Below are 21,339 nucleotides of genomic sequence, written 5' to 3' on the forward strand. Positions count from 1 at the left end.
GTTAGGTTGGCTTAACTATGCCACTAGGGATATGGATTTTTCACACTCCTGAGAGACATAGTTAAGTCAACTTAATTTTCTAGTGTAGTCAAGGCCTAATTAGTCAAATCATTGTGATGTTACTGACACTGTAAAATGGCACAAGCAGGTACACTCTGGCAACATAAATTCAGAATAGTAGCTGGGGGTTCCTTGCATAGCTTCACAGAGAGCAAAGTGTGTGTGTTGCGGGGGAGAAATGCTTAGACCCAGACTTGGACTTTTAATCCCAAAATATGTAGAGACTAGGACATTGTAAAAATGTCTGCTGTGCAGCCAAGGGTTAAGATGGCCTTGTTACTCCACAGCAACTTCTGTCTACGATGTGTGCAGCATTAGCGTTTGTTTAAAGGGGCCCTGATCCCATCCCTTTTTCCAATAGATATGAAATGGAACATGTCTGCCTTTGAACTGCGCCCAGCAGCGCTGCAAGATTCAGTGAATGAAGGACACCGTATCCAATTGAAATTACAGAGGAATTTGAGGTAGGCAGAATATATTTACCCAGTTGGAATTTAAACTGTGAAATTAAAAGGGAATATTCAAGGATGATGGGGCAGAGAGATTTCCTAATCTCTATCCAGCCCCAGCTGTGTGTCAGAAAAGTCTGAAGAGGGAATAAGCAAAGAACCTGTTCTGGAATAAAGGGTAGGGAGAGAATAAAGACAATGTTTTCAACAGTGCCCAGCTTCAGCTGCGTATTTGTTTCATAGACTCTGTCCATACTAAGAAAATGACTTGTGATTGATAAAAGGTGTCAAATGTGTGTCCCTCCTGGCCCCCGGGGTCAAAAACAATTGGGTCACTAGTGTAAACAGGGCCAAAGCGTTTCCAATGCCTCTAACAGAAAGTGTGTTAGATTTCTTGTGGAATTAGGGGTTCAGAACTCTTTTTGTAACAGGTGTGAAACACATTTTGGCCCTCTCTACAGTATCTATTTGGCCTCTGTTACTGTAGTATCTGAGAACCTCACAAACATTAATGAATTAATCCTCACAACAGTGTTCTGGGTGATGTCCCTTTGGTAGCTGGAGGAACAGAATGTTGGAAGCAGAAGGTTCTATGGCAGTTGGAAATGACAGTTGTGGATGGCAATTTGAACTGGGCAGCTGGAGAAAATTGAATAACGTATGGTGACAGCTGCAGGATCCCCCTCACCAGACAGACAAGGAACACTCAGGAAGAAAAAGTTAACAGAACACAATGAACAGTGTGTGTGGATTCTGGTGAAAGCAATGACAGGGAGCTGAAGAAATCAACAGGAGGAAGGACAATCTTTGTGGTTAATGCACAGAAAAGGGAGTCAGGGGTAACAGACTCACAATGTGACTTTGGGCAAGTCCCTGAAATCTCTTGATGCCTCAGTTTCCCCCACTGAAACATTGTGATAATGATATTTCCCTACCTAGTGTGGATGGGGAGTTGTGAAGCATTCAGAGGCTACAGTGGTGATGACCATGGAAATGCTTATATATCAACAGAGCCAGAGAGGAAGTGAGAGCAGAGAATGAGAAGCAGATTGAAAAACCCACATGAAAAGATGAGTGTGCTCCTGATGATTACCTCTCCCTTTTCTGAGGCTGTGTGAAGGGTCTGAATTACTGCCTGAACTGCCTCATTAAATATAAAAATAAAACCTCATGTTTCTTTTCCTACATGTTTTTATTCCTTGTCTCCAAAATAGGAGTTAGCTGGTTATAGTGAGGGGTAAAGGGTTCAGGGGTGATCTGCTGCACTGCAGTAGTTTCATCAGTCTGAGATCCAGAGTGTCAGTCACAACTATCAGAATAAGGGAGTTTAGGTCATCCTTCCTCAAATGAGGAAAAAGAGAGGGATGCAGGCAGAGAGCAAAGAAAGCGATCTGGTAAAAGGGAGCTGTAGAACTTGAAGTGTATATTGAAAGCCAGAGAGGTGAGTAGGGAACTACAATGGAGTACATATGAAATGGATATTCTTTGCCTCTCTGCTGCTATGCACACAGCAGTCCAGATGTTGGGAGTGATGTCCTTTTAACTGGAAAGGGGGAGAATGTTGGAGTCAAAAGTGTGCACGAGGATGTCAGCTTTTTGGAATAGAGGACTCTGGCTCATCCCACCGCAGCTATAGTAAAAATTAAAGAGGCATGTGGGGATTGGTGAGAGAGAGGAATGATGGTCTTGTGGTTAAATCACTGACTTTGGGACTCAGGAGATGTGGGTTTAATTCCTAATTCTGCCACAGGCTTCCTCTGTGACCTTGACAAATTGCTTATGGGTAGGCTTGGCAGAATTCAATTTTTATATTTTTATAATCTCAGCAGATAATAGTGATGTTTATTTTTTAAACATTTATTTCTATTTTGATCAATTTAAATTTCCACAGTTGCAGGAAATTATGAGGCATCAAACAACAGGGAGTATTCAGATAATAATAATTTAATGACAGTAAACACTGAGGTATAAAAAGTTAAAGCTTTATAACCATTAAAACACAAATTGTCAACATCACATGTCAAAATATACAAAGTAAATATCCTTAAATCAAACTTGAATAAGTTCTCAAGCAGCATTTTGATTACTTTGCCTATTTATAAATTTTGACAGTTATCGATGGAAATATTTTTGGTTGGTTTGTGTGTGTATGGTGAAACTGACATTTGCTGACATTTGCCAACAACAATCTGATCCTTCCTAGCCTACTTATGGGCTTGCTTTGCAAGCTCTCTGCTCTTCACTTCCCCATCTGTAAAAGGGGGATAATAATTCCTGCTTCCTCTCATGCTTTGTCTGTCTTCTCTTTAGATTGCAGACTCTTTGGGGCAGTGACTGTCTTTTATTATGTGTATATACAGCATCTAGTACAAATGGTGCCACAATCTCAGCTCAGATCTCTGTAAGAAGTGTGGATACTGCCTGTGCAAACTGGTGGGAAGCCAAAGAGAGAGGTGTTCAAAATGAGCCTGAATCATGAGAGAGTCAGACAGGTGAATGGTCTAGAAGTGAGAGGCGGATGTAAGAGGGAGGGGGCTACACAGAAGTGATATTTCTTTCCTCTGCTGCTGTGCTAATGGCAAGCAGAATGTTCAAAGGCTGATGCCTCATTAAGAGGAGAAAGGACAGAATGTTGGGACCATACGTTTCCATGGCAGTTGGGCGGGGGGGGAGGGGAGGGGGACAGTTTTAAACAGTGCATGAGAAGACCTAAGAAAGCATGGTGACAGGAGCAGCACCTCCTTGAGGAGGATAGGAACAGGCTGGGAAGAAAAATTAATTGGGAGGAAGGAAAGTATGTGAAAAGAACAGCATCAGGGACATGAGCACAAGCTGCAGAAGGGAAATTTAATGGAGCAAAAGAAGAAGCCATGGAGAAAGTTAGACCATAGAAACTGCCGGGGGGGGGGTGAAAGGGGAATCAGCTAAGGAAGCCCCTTCCAAAAATAGGTGCATACAGCATGCTTCTTAATTTCTCCCTGAACTAGGGCTGTGTGAAGGGTTAGATTTGCTGCCCAATCTGCCTTTTGATTATATATAATTATCTGTATTTCTTTTGCCCCCCAGTGCAAAAAATTATTGTCTAAAAAACAGTAATAAGTTAGAGCCGGTGATGGGTAGAGGCAACACTACTAGCATTGAAGATCTGGGGTCACAGACACAACTAGCAGTACAGGGGATGGTAGGGCATCTAACTTCAATGACTGGAACAACCAGAGAGATGGGGGGAATTCTGAAAAGAGGCCGAGAGTAGGGACTGGGAATTAGAGATGGGTCTATACTGTAAAAAAAAAAAAAAAAAGAAAAAAAGAAAAGAAAAAGAATATTCAACTGAATTTTTAAAAGAATTTCCATTGACTGAATGTATGCCCTTTTTGTATGTGTTCATTTTGAATACTGCATTAAGTGAATTCACTGGCAGGAACATTCACCCAAATAGAGATTTTTTTAGAAAATGTTTAACTTACATGTGTAAGTATTCATACCAGAAACCTGATTCTATGAGTTGCACTTATCCAGTCAGAGAACAGAAACAAACTAGGGGCTCAATCCTGCAAGGGGCTAAGCACTCTGGGCCCAGATCAGTGAAGGACTTAAGCACATGCTTACCATCAAGCATGTGAACAGTCTCATTGACTTCAATAGAACAGTTTATGGCTAAAAATTATGCAAATGCTTAACTGTTTTGAGGAATTGGAGCCAGAGAGCTCAGTACCTTGCAGAATTGAGCTATGTGTCGCCTGTGTGTCAAATCATCTTGAATTTCAAATAATTACAACAAATTGCTTGTGAATAAGACACAGGCCAAGAAGTATTTGGCAAATAATTTCAAGTAAGAAATAAACTTGAGAAAATCATGATCTGTTTGAAGACAATTCACAACAGAAATAGAGGCAAGATTTGTCCAATAAATTATTCATTACCAATGATTTGCCAAGCTTTACTGGATATATAGCCACAGAGACCTGTGTTACGCCTTGGGGAAAGAGCCAGAAAGAGATGTGTCAAAGTAAACCTGAGAGGAGAATGCAGATAGAGATCCAGAGAAGTCTCTGGAGAGGGAGCCAGAGAGGTTATGTGGGCAGATATGATGGAGTACAGAGGGAGTGCTGTTCTTTGCTGTTTATAGCTAGTCAAACGGGAACCATATTTTGGATGATATTCTTGAAGATTGTGGAAGGTTGCATTTTGGAATCACAGTTGGGGATGATAATTTGAATCAGGTAGATGCAAGAGCAAGAAAGAAGATTAAATGTGATTAAGTAGGTTGTCCTTGATGAGAGAGAAGCATCGTTTAGAGAGGAAGGTAATAGGAAGCTGCATACAGGTATGATAGTGCAGGGATGAGATGAGAAGCAACGGGAGAGGAGATTAAATGCATGCAAGAGTAGAGCTGTGTAGAGTCTTAAAGGTGCAGACAAAGGGCCAGTTTCTTTGGTGTGATCACTTTGGCTGTACTGCTGATGTAATCTGGCTACAAAATTGGATTGGCTGGCTCATGGAGGACCAGCTAGAGGCAAAATTGAAGAGCAGCAATCCAGTATTCTTCTGTTTTCATTTTATTCTGGAGAGTCATCCATCCTTAGTTACAAATAGGTCCTCTGAATGACAAAGTATCTAATAAGTAGCATGGAATATCATCAAATTGAATGTAGATATGGAATCAATGTGATTAGAAGGCCTTTCTTTACCATTCCATAGCACAGTCAGTTTCCACCAATATATTCTGGGATATTAGGAGACTTTATGAAGGAACAAAAATCACATACTCTGAGGAACACTCCTAGGACTGTTTTAAAAAAAAAAATTTTCTGATGCAGCCCTTATGGGGCAGCTCTGCTCTAACCTTTCCTATGCCTCTCTTTTTTATATCCTCCAGTATCTGCCTCTGGTGCTACTCATAACTTTTTCCAGTAGCAGCATGCAAGATACGGTTCTTCCCAGTGTCACTGTTACTCAGAGTTTTGAATATTGGCAGTGAAACTGATTGGAGTTTTATGTTGTTGTTTTGGGATCTGATCCAAAAAAGTCTATTGAAGTCAATGGAAAGACTCGTACTGGGCTTCAGATCAGGACCTTAGTGAAAAATGTTGCATAGACTCTCCTCAGTTTCTTCTTTTTCTTTATATGGGGTATGATATTCCTGGCCTTTGTGTGTAGATGTGTGCAACAAAATATTATAAGGAATACGATTAAAGTTATTAATCATTTTAACTTAATTCTGCTGAATTTTTAAACTCAGCAACATGACTGACCAGCAATGTTTTGTCACCTCACCTGTTTAAGATTATTGTCCACCCTTCTTTGTAAGGCTATGGAAGTTTTTAACATAAAGCCAATTTTAGCTGTAGACCCCAATATACACTGTCTACTTTTGATGAGTGAGGCACAAAGTCTGACTCTCTTTTCCTTTTAGGCCAGTCAAATTTGATGCAGAGTATGGGAGAGGTTAAAGTATTTGTTTGAGAGAGATCTCCCTGGAGTTTTGTGTTGTCCAAGACTGGAGATGTGTTATGATGGGTTTCTTTAAAGAGAAAATTACTTTCCTGTAATTGTTCTTCTCTGAAGATATGAAAGACCACCACTCACATACCCTGCTCTGCACAGAATTGAAGGTTCTGCTATTTCATTTTCTTATTATTCAATTCCCTTTTATACATAGGGGATTAATTCCACTTTGAGCTTGGGGAGTACCTGTCTTGCACATAACAGTTGTGATGGGTATTTTCACAGAACACCACTTGCAGATTTTGCTTTTTTTGAGATGCTTCATCGGTCTAAGCATTGTATTTGAAAATGTTTTCATTTAGGATTATCTATTTTATTTACTGTGATTCCTATTTATGCTACTCCCCAGCAGCTTGCTGGCAGTAAAATAGTTAATAAAAACTAAATCAGAATATGCCTCAAGCATTTCTTCTTTTAATGTGTCTGGTGTTCTTGTCCTTTTTAACCCGCTTTGGCCCTTATCTTGCTGCAAGCTTCGCATGAGTACAAGGGGTCTCCTTTGATTGTCAGTTATATATATGTATATATCAAAACATGGTGCAACAGCCACATGCAGGTGCCTACTCCATGGGCTCAGCCTTAGGTGATAGGGACCAGTGTGTCCCCCGCCCCCGAGCTTGCCTCCTTGTCTATCTGGCCATGCACACTGGACAATTTCTGTCCTTCAGACCCACTCCCAGCTAGAAATGTAATTGGCATGGATGGTTTTAATACCCTTGGACCCCCCGATGGCCAGATGTCTTGATTTTATAAGGACAGTCCTGATATTTGGGGCTTTTTCTTATATGGGCTCCTATTACCCCCCAGCCCCGTCCCGTTTTTTCACACTTGCTGTCTGGGGACCCTATCCCCCCCCCCAGAAGCGATCAATCCCATCACACAGCAATACCCCAATACGCCAACGTGTCAGTGGCACAATGCACCTCTGCTGGGGCGGGGTCTGCCCTGCTGCTCTCGAGCTGGAATGAGCCCCCAGAAAGCAGACAAGGAGCTGACAGCGCAGTCCCAGCCAATCACTCGCCCTGCCCAAGGGCGCACTCTCTAGTGGGGTGGTGGGCAACGGGGTGGCGCGCGTGTCGAGGCCGATTACATGTTAACGAAGTCTGGGGCAGAGGTGAATGGCAGAGGAAGTGGCGCATGCGCAGAGGTGCTGGCAGGGTAAACACGGGGGGGGGTCGGGAGTAATGGACTAGCGAGAAGGAAGGGCGGATGGCGCAAGCGCGAAGCGGTCGCCCGCGAGGGAGGGCAGGGGCAGAACGCGCATGCGCAAAGGCCGTGTGCCAGAGTCAGGGCGGGGGAGAAGGCGAGGGGAGACGGCGGCTGCGCGATTGGGGCGGGCGGGGGGGCAGGGAGCGAGGGAGGGTTTATCGGGCGGCCGATTTTGGTTAAAATATTCAAAATGGCGGACGGAGGAGCAGCGAGTCAAGATGAGAGTTCGGCGGCGGCGGTGGCGGCGGCAGGTAATCATTACTGCGTTTTACATATTCATATTCATACTCGCGCGCGCGGCCCCCCCGCCGCCCGCCCGCCCCGCTTAGCATAATTTATTAGTACTCCGGATTATTATAATTAACGGCACAGGGGGGAGCGGGGGCGGCGGCAGCCTCCCCGTGCGGGGAACACACACAGGGGCGCGGGGGGCACGGGGGCGCCTGCCCGCCCCCAAACCCGGGCAGAGGCCGCCGGGCCGGGCCGGCAGCGGCCGCACGCCCACAATAAAGCCGCTTTACATATTCATGGCGGAGTGGGCCCGGCTCGGGCAGGGGAGCTGGGGGGCTGAGCCCGGAGCTGGGGGGCGAGCACCCCGCATCCTCCCTCCCTCCCAACAGCGAGGTCCCCCCCGCGCTGTTGCTCCGGGCGGGGAGCGGGTTGGGGCGTGGGGATTTTTTGGGCGGCGGCGGCGGCGGGGGGCGGTTGGCTTCTCAGCCCACCCTCCTCGGGCAGCGTTATTTCCCCAGAGCCCCAGGCCTGCCTGCAGCGGGGGGCTGGGTGCGGAGGGCCCGGGGAGGGAGGGGAGCTTGGCGGGGGCCTCCCTCCGCCCCCCACAGCGAAGGTGTCTCAGTCCCGCTCCACTCTCTGTGGGGGAGGGGGGGTCTCCCTGGTGGTGAAGGGCGGGGGGGGGGGGGGGAATCTGTTACCCAGGGGCTGGGCTGCCCTGACATCTCCCCGTTTCCTTAGGCGTGAGGGAGCCCGAGCAGCGCAGTGCGGGGCGCCCCGGCATAGGCCCCCGGGGGTGTCCAACAGCGATGCTCTGAGGGCCCCCCACCCCCAGCGAGGGGTGCGTGGGGTGGCAGCGTTGGCGGGTGGGGTGGCAGGCTGGCTGCCAGGGGTGCGGGGCCGGGCTCGCTCTCCCTCTCTGTGTGTCTCTCTCATTTGAATAATGTCTAATTCGGGGAGGTTTATATTATTGAAATGGCCGCCTGAGTTTCCCCGCCTCTCATGTTTAGTAATTCAGACCTTTAATAACAGCCACTCAGAGCCCAAAGCCGTGTTTATATTTTACATTCGCCCCATGTGCTTGTGTGGTTCAATATGATTCTTCTTTCTTGCTCTCTCGCTTTTTTTTAAAATTTTCTTGGCAACCCACAGGGCCCAGAGATCAAACCCAGGCTGTGTGGGGAGGGGAGGGGGGAGGAAGAGGTAGGCCCTGACTCCTCTGGCAGACGCCTAGGCCTCACTCTCTGCTGCTTGATTTATTTACTAATAACTGAAATGACCCCCCATCCCACCCCCGCAAGCAAAAACAAAACCCTCCTGGGGCCTGAGCAGCATCAGAACTGCTCACAGCTTCTCACACACTCATGTCTTTTAAATAAAGGGCTTATTTTTAATTTATAGCAACACAAGACTGTAAAGCTGCCCCTTCCATAACTGCTTTTCAGTGAGTATTGAGCATTTTTTCGTCCCTTTGTCCCCGATTTACCTTTTTTTTAAAGGAGTTGACTTTAATTTGTACTTCATGGGGCTGTGAGAACACTTTCAAAATCTAAAAAGCCTCCCTCCTACTCTCAGATACATAGAAGCTAATCTTGAATTTTTAATTTTGTAACACACTGGATCATACAACAGTAAATAAAATAAACCTCTTTCTCATCAATGTTTAAAATGTGGATGCTGTATAGCAGTCCTGTGTGTTTGAAGCTTTTGTCAGTCCCTGGCACTTCTGAGTTATTTTTAATTGAATTTGGGAATAAAAGAAAACAAAAACAAGTTTTCTATGTTTGCGTGCCATAGTTGGCTGAGTGAAAATTGAAAAATATTCCCCCCCCCGCCGTTTAAATTGTCAAGGCTAACTATATGTTTTAGCCAGACACCAGGCAATTTGACAACAAGCAAAATGGACTCCTTTTTCAAGGGAGGTAATGGAGTCGTTTTATTTTAATGTAGCATTAGAGTTGATAAAACTGTGTGGTTTCTCAGTAGAGATCATTGTTTTCAACTGTGGAGGAAAAGGGCCTGACCGAAGGGTATCTTACACTAGCCGTTTCAGATTAGCATGTAAACATCTTTGAAGCATGGCTTAGAAGAGTTCATGTAATAGTGCAGTCAGCTTATTTTGTAGAGTTTCCTTTGAAGATTAATTTGTAAAAAAATACTAGACTTGAGTTAATGAAAAGCATTTTAATTTTAAAATAATCAGTCTCGCTACTACCTATTTTCCCCTCGCTCATCCTTGGTAAAGACAGGCCTTGAATACTGCAAGAAAAGATCTGTAGAAGCTATAATGAGACTGTTCAGGTGACTGACTGCTTCACAGACCAGCAGCACGAGGTTGGCTGGACAAAAAGCAGTAATATGATTTCATGCCTTAAATAGCATATGTTTTTGCACTCGCTTCGCAAGATGTGGTCAAACTGATGATGTAACCGGCCAGAGGACAAGGTGCAGTTAATTTGATTTATTGACCTGGGGTGAGGTGTAGCAGTGAAACCTTCTCATAGAGAAACCATTTATCTGAGGACAATTTCCTTTATAGCAGCAATTTAACCACTGCTGAGGCTGTAGATATTTTATCCAAGATGATAAAAATGTACATAACATCTTGCAAACAAAAATTTGATTCTAACTGACAATTTAGTAATTCTTAAAGGATGGATTGCTGGACTCTGGCCTTGCATTGTCATATGCCTGACCTGGGGTTTATGAACCCAGCATTTTGCCATTTACATGCTAAAACAAATCTGTCCACCTCAATCTGATGTATACTTAAGGTTATGGCTTAAAATTTTACTGAACCCTCCCACATGATTAGAATGGAAGGTGGCTCCACCAGTGCAAACCAGCAGCAACATCTGGACAAGAAGCCCATTTCCCGCCCCAGCTGCAATTGCTATCAAGGTGCTTTCAGTGGATCTTGAGTGAGGTTCCATTTTCGATATCAGTCTCTGGCTAGTAGATGTCTGATAAACTTGAAACTTTATCCTGCTTTTTCCATGTGATGGAAGAGACAAAGAATTTTTCTCTTATCCCTCCAGAGTTTTCTGGTTTTCAGTGGCAGCAGAGTGAAGCTGACATGATTCTTGACAGTTTCACCTACCAAGAGGGCTCTGACTTTCACAGGTGAAAATGACCAAAGGCTTGTAAGTTTTACTTCGGTGGTTAGGAGAGCTGTGAAATGCTGGCAGTAACTGCTGCTCCTCCTCTCTGCAGACTCGGGAAGACAACAGTGTATTAGTTCACATTTGGAAGGTTATGTTTGCAATTACAAAATCTAGAAGTTTGCTAACTTTTTAAATGAAAGGAAATAATCTTTTGGGCCCCCAGCCTTTCCAGAGAAAGCTTTTCTCTTGCCACTAGTGACTAGATTTAAAAAAAAACAACAAAACTTTCTATAGTCCTAATTCAAGCAAATCTGAAGTCTTTAGGAAGCAAATGGTTAGATTCTGACACTTAACTTGTTGAGTAGTGATGTTTAGCACTGCTTAACTTGGTGTGTATATATGGGGAAATTGATGCAATTTTCAAATCTGATCTCTAGCTATTAAGCCCGGTATAGCATCAATTATTCTGTGCTATGTATGGGAATATACCAGAATAGTACATAAACATAGTGGTATAGTTCCTGCTTGTAGTCAAGGTTCTGATGATTGATGAATACTTTGTTTAGAAAATGAGATTTTGGAAGCATTTTCATTACTTAAAGCACAATGGTCCAATCAGAATAGCCATTGTTGCGTTTAAAAAGAGTAACCCATTCTAGTTGTAGTTCTTATCTGACACAAGTTTAAATGTGCAGAAAAGCTTGATTGAATGGGGGGTCTAAATTTATATTTTTGTTATGATCTATCGTCGTACCTTGTTTCCTGTAAAAGAAGTGGAATATTGTTCATCCTTTCCATAGGCCTTTCATTCTTCTTTGATTCCCCCCCCCCCGCCAATCTCCTTGCCCAATTTTGTGAAAAATTTGCAGTAATTAGTTGCCCTCTTCAGTGGGTTGACCTTGATGTGCATAGCCATAACAAAATTTGGCATGCCCAGTGGAGTATGGCTGAGTTGTAGAGTTTGTGGGAAGTGGTAATTTTTCACTCACTTTCACCAAGTCCTGATTCCTTTGTGAACTTCAAGGACTTTAAAAAGAATTTACACTACTTAACATGCAAGTTTAAGTGAGGAGTTACTCTATACTCAATTACTTGAACATAACTAAAACTGCATACCATCTTGAGAGAAGCAGTCACAGTTCTGGTCCTTGTAGATGACAAAGGTTTGTATGAGATGCATTTTTCTAATCCGTGTAATACAAGTAAGTGCCATTTACATGATTAATAAAAGCAGGATTGAACCTTTAAGCAAAATTAAGTTTAAAACGATTGCTCCAAACTTGATATTACTTGCTCTGTGTACAGAGCTGGTATCCTGTGAATGCAGGACTCTTATGTCATTGTATAGACTTACAGTACTGACTGGCTGCTTGATACTGCAGAGATTCTCTTCTGCATTAACAATTTTTATCACCATGTTCCTCTTGTGATGTGTTGCAATACATTGCAGCCCAAGTGTGGGCTTGCATCGCATTGAGTACAGCAGTAGAAATGGGGAGGGAATCACATAAATTTAATTTTATCCTGTAAGCTTTCCCTTTATGTTCCTACATTAGTTATACTTCACTTGCAACCTGTCTAAATTCCACAGCTGCTAATTAAAGGAAGTTCTGTAAATGTGACTATTTTTCCTTTTCACAGTTGGGTGCATTAACTTTATTAAGCTTTGAGGATAAGAGCCTCACAGACTCTGTAACACTTCATCATTTCTATTCCTAGAGAGAAAATACTTAAAATTTCTGTGTTAATTCCTTTCCCTACCTTTGGTAAACTGCACAACTGTCTAGCAGAACTGGAGTCAGCTAATGTCCAAATTTGTCAGGTTATTTTTCAGTAGGTCTTCATTAGCATACTACAAATTTCTTGTGGGAAAGAGGATGTTAATGAATTGCTAATGGCTACTTGTATTAATGATTTTGACTGAGGCTACTGGGCATTATTGTTTAGTGATCAAGCAGTAGGTTGGGATCCAGGAGTTCCTGAGTTCCATTCCTGGCTCTGTCACTGAGTTGACTTGCTATGTGACCTTAGGCTACATCTATAAAATGGGGATAATAAATACCAGTCTCTCAGATGTGTTGTTGAGTCAGAGAGGAGATAATTAGTTAATGTTTTGTACAGTGTTTTGAAGATTGAAGTGCTATGTAAGTGCCAAGTTTTATTAATAGATGTTTGTAGCAGAGTTTTTGCCTTTCTACTTGAAGGGAGACCATCAAATTATAAATTACATTTTTGTGTGGAAGTTTTTTGGCCTTTTAACATTTCAGTCCTCCCCTAAGAGATATGATCTGTGAAGTTCAAGAAAAATCTTACACAAAATAAACAAACTGAAAAAACAGAGTATCTGACTACATTTTCTGTATAATCAGCTTCACTGTATCCCCTATATATTCAGTTAAACTGTATAGGAACTAAACTTTTTTCTTAAAGTCTCACCATTAATACCCCCTGTGCATCTCCACCAATGGTAGCAATAATGAGAGTGCTAGTATGAATAAGGTGCTGGTGGCTGTCAGAATTTTTAACTACAGTGTAATATGTAGACCTGCTTTAAGTAGGGTTAGACAAAACAGATATTCAAAGACAAATCTTTAGTGGTACCTTGGTTGCACTACAGCTACTAGTGATAGGAATCTTTATGAAAAAAGGTCTGATGTAGACAAGGATCTAATTGGCTTCCTGTGTGTGAACATCTCTCACACAGCAAATTGGAGAGAGAAACCTTTTTTAATAAAAAAGAAAATGAGATTGCAAAAACCACAGGTGGGAAGTGGGGCTTAGACAGGTGTAGTTAGTATCTGTTTCTTTAAAATGATTAGACAAAGTTGCCAGCTAGCTTGCTGCATTTAAACCTATTTCAGAGAGTGATCTTGTTAATCTGTAAATCGTGCATCACCGTTAAAGCTTTCACTCATCATGTACTTTTGTTGGAATTTGAATTTACCTAATTGTACTGCATGTGAAGTAGCTCAGATTTTTAAAAAATTTTATTTTGAAATCATGAAATTTACACTGTAGGACTTAGAACAGTGTTTTGGAGAAGAAAGATGTGTACAGATAGTACCTTGAAATGGTAAGCATTGTAATATTCAGACTTCTTTTAAATGGACAAAATGCTGTTCATTGAGGTTGGAGACTTACCCTAATTTTGCTTGTCTTTCTCAGGTTAAAAGACTATTATGAGGCACTGTCCTCCTTGCATCAAACTGCCTCACCATTTGCTCCTCCTCTGATTGTTTTATTTCAAATAACATGTGATTTACTAATTTGTGTCTGACCACGCTCATGAAAAGTAGCAGGTTTGTACAACTTGGATTTTGTCAAGGGGAGGAGCATGTGATAATGGTAGAAATGACTAAGACATCTCATGAATTAGTCATTTCTGTATTATTAGTTAATCATCTCTTGAATAAAAATGTGACTTAAACTTATTCCAGGAATCCTACTGCAGATGTGCCTTGCAAAGTGTATTTTAGTCACAATTCTGTTTCTTACCCTGCTGATCTCTAGCACCAATAAGGGTATCATTTTCATTTTAATTTGTCTATTTCTTATGGAAGCTGAAACTATAAAACAAAAAAACTTGAATTCTATTTTTTAAGGCGATTTGGGGTATCTGAGGAGCAGCACGCAGCTTGGTGGTGCCAGCAAACAACTTCACTGCAAATACTGCTCGCGCTGTCCCCCCCCCCCGTCCCCCCCCACGTTTTTTTTCCCTTTCTTTCCTCCTCCTACTTGTGTATTTCTTACGCTTAGTCTTCCTGGTCTGGAAAGAAGGCTAGACCATTTAAAAATGTGGGACTAGTCTGTGGTGCACCTTATTTCAAGACCAATGTAAAATTCACTAAGATGGAGCTGAAGTGCACAACTTAAACATTTATAACTGTTTGAATAGCTCAAGGGAATATAAATGAACAAATGGAGTTTACCAGTAGGTTTCAGTCATCCTTATATTGAAGTTTGGGCCTCTGATATCATTGACTTATTATCACACTACTTCAGAGTGTTTTAGACCGCTTGTGATGAGAAACCTTGGAATTCTGAGGCTTTAGGGCCATCTTTCAAGATTCTTCAGAATCTAAGCTTCTGTGTTCTTAACACTGGGTTGGGAGCCAGGAGCTTCCAATTTTCACTGCCATTTCCACACACCATCTCTTTTTATGGCTCTGGGCAAGTTGAGTATACAAGCCCTTAAAAACCCCCAAAACAAACAAGCCTCCCACTATTGCAGTACTGTTTGGTGCAGCTCCACCTATATTAGAGTGGGTGTACTACAGCAGGGGTTCAACCTTTTTCTTTCTGAGGTCCCCCTCAACATGCTATCAAAACTCCAGCGCCCAGCGGGGATGGGGTGGGGGAGGATGACTCAGGGCTGGGGGTGGGCTCTCAGGCATAGGCGTAGTTTGGTTTTTATTTTGGGGGGGGAGGCCGGCGCGGCTTGGGTCAGCTCCGTACAGCAGGGTCCAGGAAGGCAGCACCATCTCCACCCCCAGACTCACCTCAGTATGCCATCCAGTCTGTCTGGAGGGGGGTGTGTGTGTGTGGTTCAGCTCAAAAAGTTTGAAAACTGCTAGGGGCTGTGTGCGGGCAAGCGAGTAGCTCAGGGTGCAGGGTAGGGGATACTAGGGGCTGTGTGCCAGGAAGGCTCCCCTGTGGTTACTGCTCCCCAAGGGCTCTGCTGGCCACAGTGTGGGGTCCCCCGCCTAGGCCACTCTAACCAGCTGTGTGAGCTGAGGAGCAGCCGCAACCCTGGGCACCAGCAGCAGACGGGGGAACGCCATGGCTGCCTGCTCCATGACACCAGCCAGAGCAGCAGCTGTCCGCGCTGTCTGACTCCGAGCTTGCCGCCTCCGATGTGCCACCCCCTGGTCTGGCACTGCAGTGGGAGGAGGGCACTGGGGCTCTGGCTTTTGGCCTTGCAGTGGCAGGCGCTGGGGCTTGGGTTCTGGGTTTCAGCCGTGGGGTCCCTTGGCCACCCAGGGGGTCGTGGATCCCCAGTTGAAAACCGCTGTGCTAGAGTAAACAAGATTCCAATAGCTGCTATATTAAACCACCACATGTCATCTAGACCTTCTCTGGGCAGGATCTGATGTCTGTGGCCTGAGCTGCGGAGGTGTTAGTTCAGAGCTTCCCCTCTCCAAAACAAGCTAGAGGGGAGACAGCATAAGGAACACAGTCAACTGAAGTCTCTGCAGTTTTCACCAAACTGAATAAGAGCAGTCTTGAAAAATATGCTACCAAGTCCCCCCACCAAATTAATTTTTTTGACCACGTCTTCCTGGCTTCTCAACCCACACAAATAGGAGCAGCATACAGGGTTGGTAGGAGGCATTGTAGGTTGTGCACATTTTCCCCCACCCCCTGACACTGGGTAACAGAAATTCTGTTCTGTTTAGGTTTTTATACTACGCTTATCCCCTTAATATCTGAGAATGTTCCAGTAGTGCATTAAGCAGTGTGATACACATTTGTCACATGTTTGTGTTCCTCTCCCTAGGAATGCAGTGGAATGTCTTGTTTTGGTAGGGTTTTGAAAATATATATGGTTTGTTAGAGAAGACAAGGTCAAGGAAATGTGCCTTGCACTTGAAGCAGAAGGTGGCATTTCTCCCACTTACGCCTCCACTTCCAGCCAATTCCCAGTGCTCTCTAGGCCCTTTGTATAGGTCCTGAGATGTCAGTCTTCATTGTCTACTGCCTAGTGCTCATCAGCTCTTATGTTGGGGTCCAAGGACGAAGACATCCATCCTCCACCCTGCCTATCTCCAACTCCACTGAGGAATTGCAAGGTTTCCCTTCCCCCACCAACTGCTTCTTACCTACTTTGAAAAGGCGGTTAAAGGGGTGGAAACTCCATTTCCTGCTCTGGAAAGGTCTCCAGCCCTATGAAGAGGTAGGGGGGTGTGTGTGTGTGGGAGGGGGGGAGGGTTCAACCACCATTGCTGCTTCTGTCCCTGTAGAAGAAACTTGTGGTGGAGACTCCAGACCCTGCTGCATCTAGCTCCATGAAAGGACTCTGTGGGTTTTAAGTATGTTCTGCAATTGTGATACAATACAGGATGTCTGTAGGGCTTAGCACAATTCTAGAACACAAATATGTAAAGCTGTTTCCTCTTCTAATTGTGAGGATAACCTTGATACTGTAAAATGATGCACTTTGAGTCTGCAGATAGACTAAAGTGACTCTGTCACTGAGAGGTAAGAGCTTCCTCAGTTTATCTCACTGTGATGTTGAATTTAGGTCTTAGTCTATGTTGTGGAACCCAATTACCACATAGTAGTGCCTGTGTAGTTGGGGCTGATCTGTGTTCTGAAATTGTACTAAATTCCTGCTAAAGTCCAATCTTATAACTCTATTTGTGAATCGGATTAAAACATATGTCCTGTCCATGTTGGAGAACTACAGCACTGTAACGTTGTCCTCAACCCGGTAGTTATAACTGCAGACTGGACCTAGCTATGGGTCTTGCAACCTGATTTAATATAAATACATTTACACTAAAGCTTATTAAGTATAGGTCTAAGTAAATGTTTTTTTCTGCCTGTGAACTAAGTTTTGAATAGTTATGGGCAGTAAACTTTGTAGCAACAAAAGGAATTAGCTTATGAAGCACAGCGCTGAAGTAAGTGTGGTAATATCATACTATGCCACCCTTACTTCTGTGCTGCTGCCTTCAGAGCTGGGCGGCCAGAGAGTGGCAGCTGCTGACTGAGGGCCCAGTTATGCAAGCAGCAGTGCAGAAGTAAGGGTGGCAATACCATACCATGCCTTCCTTCTGTTCTGCTACTGGCTGCGGTTCTGCTTTCAGAACTGGGCTCCTGGCCAGCAGCCACCGCTCTCCAGCTGCCCAGGTCTGAAGGCAGCAGCAGCGCAGAAGAGGGTAGCAGTACTGCAACCCCCCATACAATAACGTGGCCTCTCCCATCTCCTTTTTGGGTGAGAACCCAAACAATTACAACATTGCGAAATTTCAGATTTAAATAGCTGAAATCATGAAATTTACAATTTTAAAAATCCTATGATGGTGAAATTGACCAAAATGGACCATGCATTTGGTAGGGCCCTGGTTATTTGGTATAGTAAGCTCTACAGGGCAGGGACTGTCTCTCGCTGTGTGTCTGTTCAGGTCTTAGCATGTAATGAATAATAATGATTGGTTTTGGTCAGCCTCTGAAAACGTGCACGTACAAGATAGACTTCTATCATCCTCCCTATTCCCATCATTTGTATTTATGTGAAGGTGGGCACAAGTTAAATTATTTTACAATAAGACTAAATACTTAATTCATATGCAACAGGGAAGATTTACGCTTCCTTCATGTGAGATTAGTGAGATGATCCCATGAATAAGGGGGAGAAAAGTAAAGATAGTGTTCTTATTGTAACTGGTTTCCAGGCTGTTTGTGTAGGTTTGAACTCCTGAGTTCACATCCTGAGTGCTTGACCTTCAAATGTTTGTTTTTTATTAACTGAAATGTTCAAACAATGGTTTAAATTGGTCTGTTTACTACCTTAAATGTATCCTATTGGGGAGTTTTTGTTTTTGTTTTGGATGGGTGGGAAGCAAAGGATTCAAATATAGGTAGGGACAAGTACAAGAGAAAACAAAAATCTTTGTATAGCTTCTAGTTTTTTTTGAAGGGCTTGTGGGTGAGGGTACAGTGAAGGAATCTCTGCAGATCTTGCCAAAATTCATGGCAAATATTTGTAGTTCTTGCTGATACCTCTCTTCACCTCTATGAAGCAGTAATTTACTCATTCTGAAGTTGAGGACTTAAAGAAAATTGTTATACCCAGAATCTTGTGAAGAGCTTCTCACTCAGCAACTACATTTTAACTTTTTTCTTTTACAAAGGACTGTTTTTTTAAATACTTGGTGTATGGAGGATGACTGATATATTTTCCCATGCATTATGAGAAAAATCTCTTAGTGCTTGTTGATGAGTTATTTGCCCAGTTAGTCTGTCCAACTCATTCAGATGTGAAAATGAAATATAGGCCAGGTCAAACCTTTTCACTGGCCATTGAGATGTTGATCTGAGGTTATCTGCCTGGTTCCTGGGGACAGAAATGGTGTATTGTTTTGTATACAGACACTTTAATTCTGAGAACTCCCAGGTAATGCTGTGCATATGAAATTTTTTTTGGGTGGAGGGGAGTGGAATTGGCTGTATCTCTGATATATAACATTACAAACTACATATCTGTGTAATACATAATTTACCTAAATATGTATGATAGTGTCTTCTCTTATTGAGAGACTATGCCACTTCAACTTCCTTTTCTTCTTTCTTGGATTATGACAGCTGCATTTTCTGCCACTTCGTCAATATGTACAAATATACTTCAAAATGTGAGTTCTCACCACCCTACAGGTCTTCCATTCCAGAGGCAGTAACTTCAGGAAAATACTTGGAAAGATATGTTTACTATTTTACCTTCAGTGGGGGGAACCCAATTCAGCCATTTCTTAGAATCTGTGGTCAGGTGGTTCTTAAGCACTTTTCATGTTGTGGACTACTTCTTAAACTAGACATTTTCATTAGGACATCTTCCTTGCAGTGGCTGTAGTGCTTGGTTATATGAGATATTTGGTTATGTGAAGTACTTGCAGAGAGTTGAACGTAAAAATGAAAGCAGGCTTTAAAGCAGTGGGGAACCGCTGCTGGCTATCATTTCTGTTCTTCAAATACCCCACTTTCAGTCCCAAAAATGTGTAGTATTACACCAGTGAGAGGCTATAAACAGGATTTCCATTCATAAGGATAGTGTAGGCTAAGAGATCTGGTTGCTTTAGAGTTTGGTTCTGCCCTCCAGTTTTGGTGCAGTCAGTAAAGTTGATCACAGTTAAAGTGGCTGAAAATGGTATAATGTTGGGTGCAGAGAGGTTGTTTTTTTTTATTTTTAAGTTTAATTGGTAAATAGCCTCTGGAAACCTGGATTGACCTGGACTGGTCACAACAGCTCAATATCTGTGACCACCTGGCAATGTTCCTTGGCCCAGCAGTAATCCTTGGATCACTGTGAACCCCTGCTGTAGTAACAGTCTTGTATTCTATCAGTAGATCTCAAAGCACGTTACAAAAGAGATAGTGAATAAAAATATCCTGTTGTACAATGTTAAACATAGTTTTAAAAATATTTCAATTCTGTGATGCTGCCATTTAAAATGCAGGAGTTACATAGGTGTAGGTGAAAGCCACACAGAGCTTCCGCTTCCTCACACTTGCTGAAAAATGTAGGATCTCATTTATTCAACTTAACTTTGATACACACCCTGAATTGAGCCAAATGAACATTGGAATTCCTACATTTTCGTTGCTCTTCCCTTCTTGAGCCGTGTAATGAGTGATTAGAATCAATAGACATCTGTGATTGCAGTATCAAATGTAATTTTAGTTTTGTGTGTGTAAAACTAATATGTATCCTCTGATCAGAAACTTAACTGTGACTAGCTCTTATTGCTAAATATTATTCAGTCTAAGCCAAAGCCCTAAGTATGATTCAAAAAGACTTAATTCTCACTTTTACGTGAACACACTTCAGGTGTTTGTAAATGTGAGAAATTGCTGGTAGCAGGTATTTTACATGTGGCAAAGGAGGTGGCTGTACTCAGAAAACAGATTTTGGATGCAGATGAGAACTATCCTTGAGCAATTCTCATACTCTTGCATATGCAATGTATTGTGCTAGGCAAGTGCTTTTTGAAAACATGTCTGATATGTAAGGGCCCTGCCATGGTCCAACTAAATAAAGGACTGTGAGCTCTGAACCTGGAATGTGCTATATGACAATCATAACTTTACATTTCATCTGTTGGATGCGTTGAAATACCCAAAAACTTGGAAGAGGTTTTTCTTTAAGTTCTGCATCTAGGATTCAAGTCTCATAGGGCACTTTTGAAAATGTGACTACGTTGACTTCCTTAGGAGCAAAGTGTAAGTAGAACTGTTCTTTTGTACTTTAATGAAAGTTGAACAGGTGCACTCTTCAAAACACCTTCACTTTTGGAAAAACGTCAATTTTGTATTAGACCATTTTTCATTGTACAACTGTGTATATACACTTCAACAGGCCTTTTATATATGATTGAGCATTTAAAAGGAGTCTCACACTGGGCAAATGAAATAGGAGCTATACAAAAGGCAGCTTACCTTCAGTAACATCTTATGTTCCCTGTTTTGTTGAAGATTTGTGTTTTGAATAAGAACATTTCTTCCATTGCAGCCCAGCTGCTTCTTGGTTCTGCGGTGGAGACGTTATATTGTGTTTGAGAATTATTAGTTGTTATGGAGACAGTTGTGATGTCACAAATTCAGTATTCTGACTTCACTGCAGGGTCAAGTATTTATTTTTATTTATAGGCTTTTCTGCTGGCTTATCACCAGAATCATAGGCATTTGAACATATTTTTGTGGCTTATATATTTTAAAGGATTAAAACAGAAAACCTACCCTCAATCATCAGCCTCATTAAAAGGGAGTAAGATTATAAAATTAAAAACCAAACACAGTCATCCCATACCTTTAAACCCTCCCTGTAAGTATGAGAAAGTAGGAGTCTTGCATTGTGCCCTGAACTTTAACAAGTTGGGGCTATTTCAGACCAAAGGGACATCCGAGTAGGTTACAAATGAGGAGAGAGAATACTTGGGACTCCCTTCATAATTCAAGTAGACAAGGATTGCCTGAGGTGACAGCAGTCCAGGTATTGTTGAGGTTGTGAAAGAGTGCAGAGCACAGACCTGTTATCTTGTTCTTCCCAAGAGTTTGTTCAGTGA

At 42.6% G+C, this 21,339-nt stretch overlaps 1 protein-coding gene across 5 annotated transcripts in view; it reads left to right on the forward strand.

Annotated features, from left to right (window-relative positions):
- The first annotated feature begins 7,216 nt into the window (after nt 1-7,216).
- POU2F1 (POU class 2 homeobox 1) overlaps nt 7,217-21,339 on the forward strand; it is a 188,055-nt gene continuing 173,932 nt past the window's right edge. The window contains exons 1-2 of one of the 5 annotated variants that reach the window (XM_043538440.1): nt 7,389-7,477; nt 10,493-10,577. Coding sequence is in view for 2 of the 5 variants with exons in the window: in XM_043538438.1 (XP_043394373.1) it covers nt 7,417-7,477 (61 nt within the window). In the remaining 3 variants the exon portion in view is untranslated. Of the gene's footprint in view, nt 7,478-8,871; nt 8,899-10,492; nt 10,578-21,339 lie in introns of those variants that run through there. The other 4 variants (XM_043538441.1, XM_043538438.1, XM_043538444.1 and 1 more) reach the window with 4 other exon arrangements.

This window comes from Chelonia mydas, chromosome 1 (genome assembly GCF_015237465.2).
Source record: "Chelonia mydas isolate rCheMyd1 chromosome 1, rCheMyd1.pri.v2, whole genome shotgun sequence".
Taxonomy (NCBI): Eukaryota; Metazoa; Chordata; order Testudines; family Cheloniidae; genus Chelonia; species Chelonia mydas.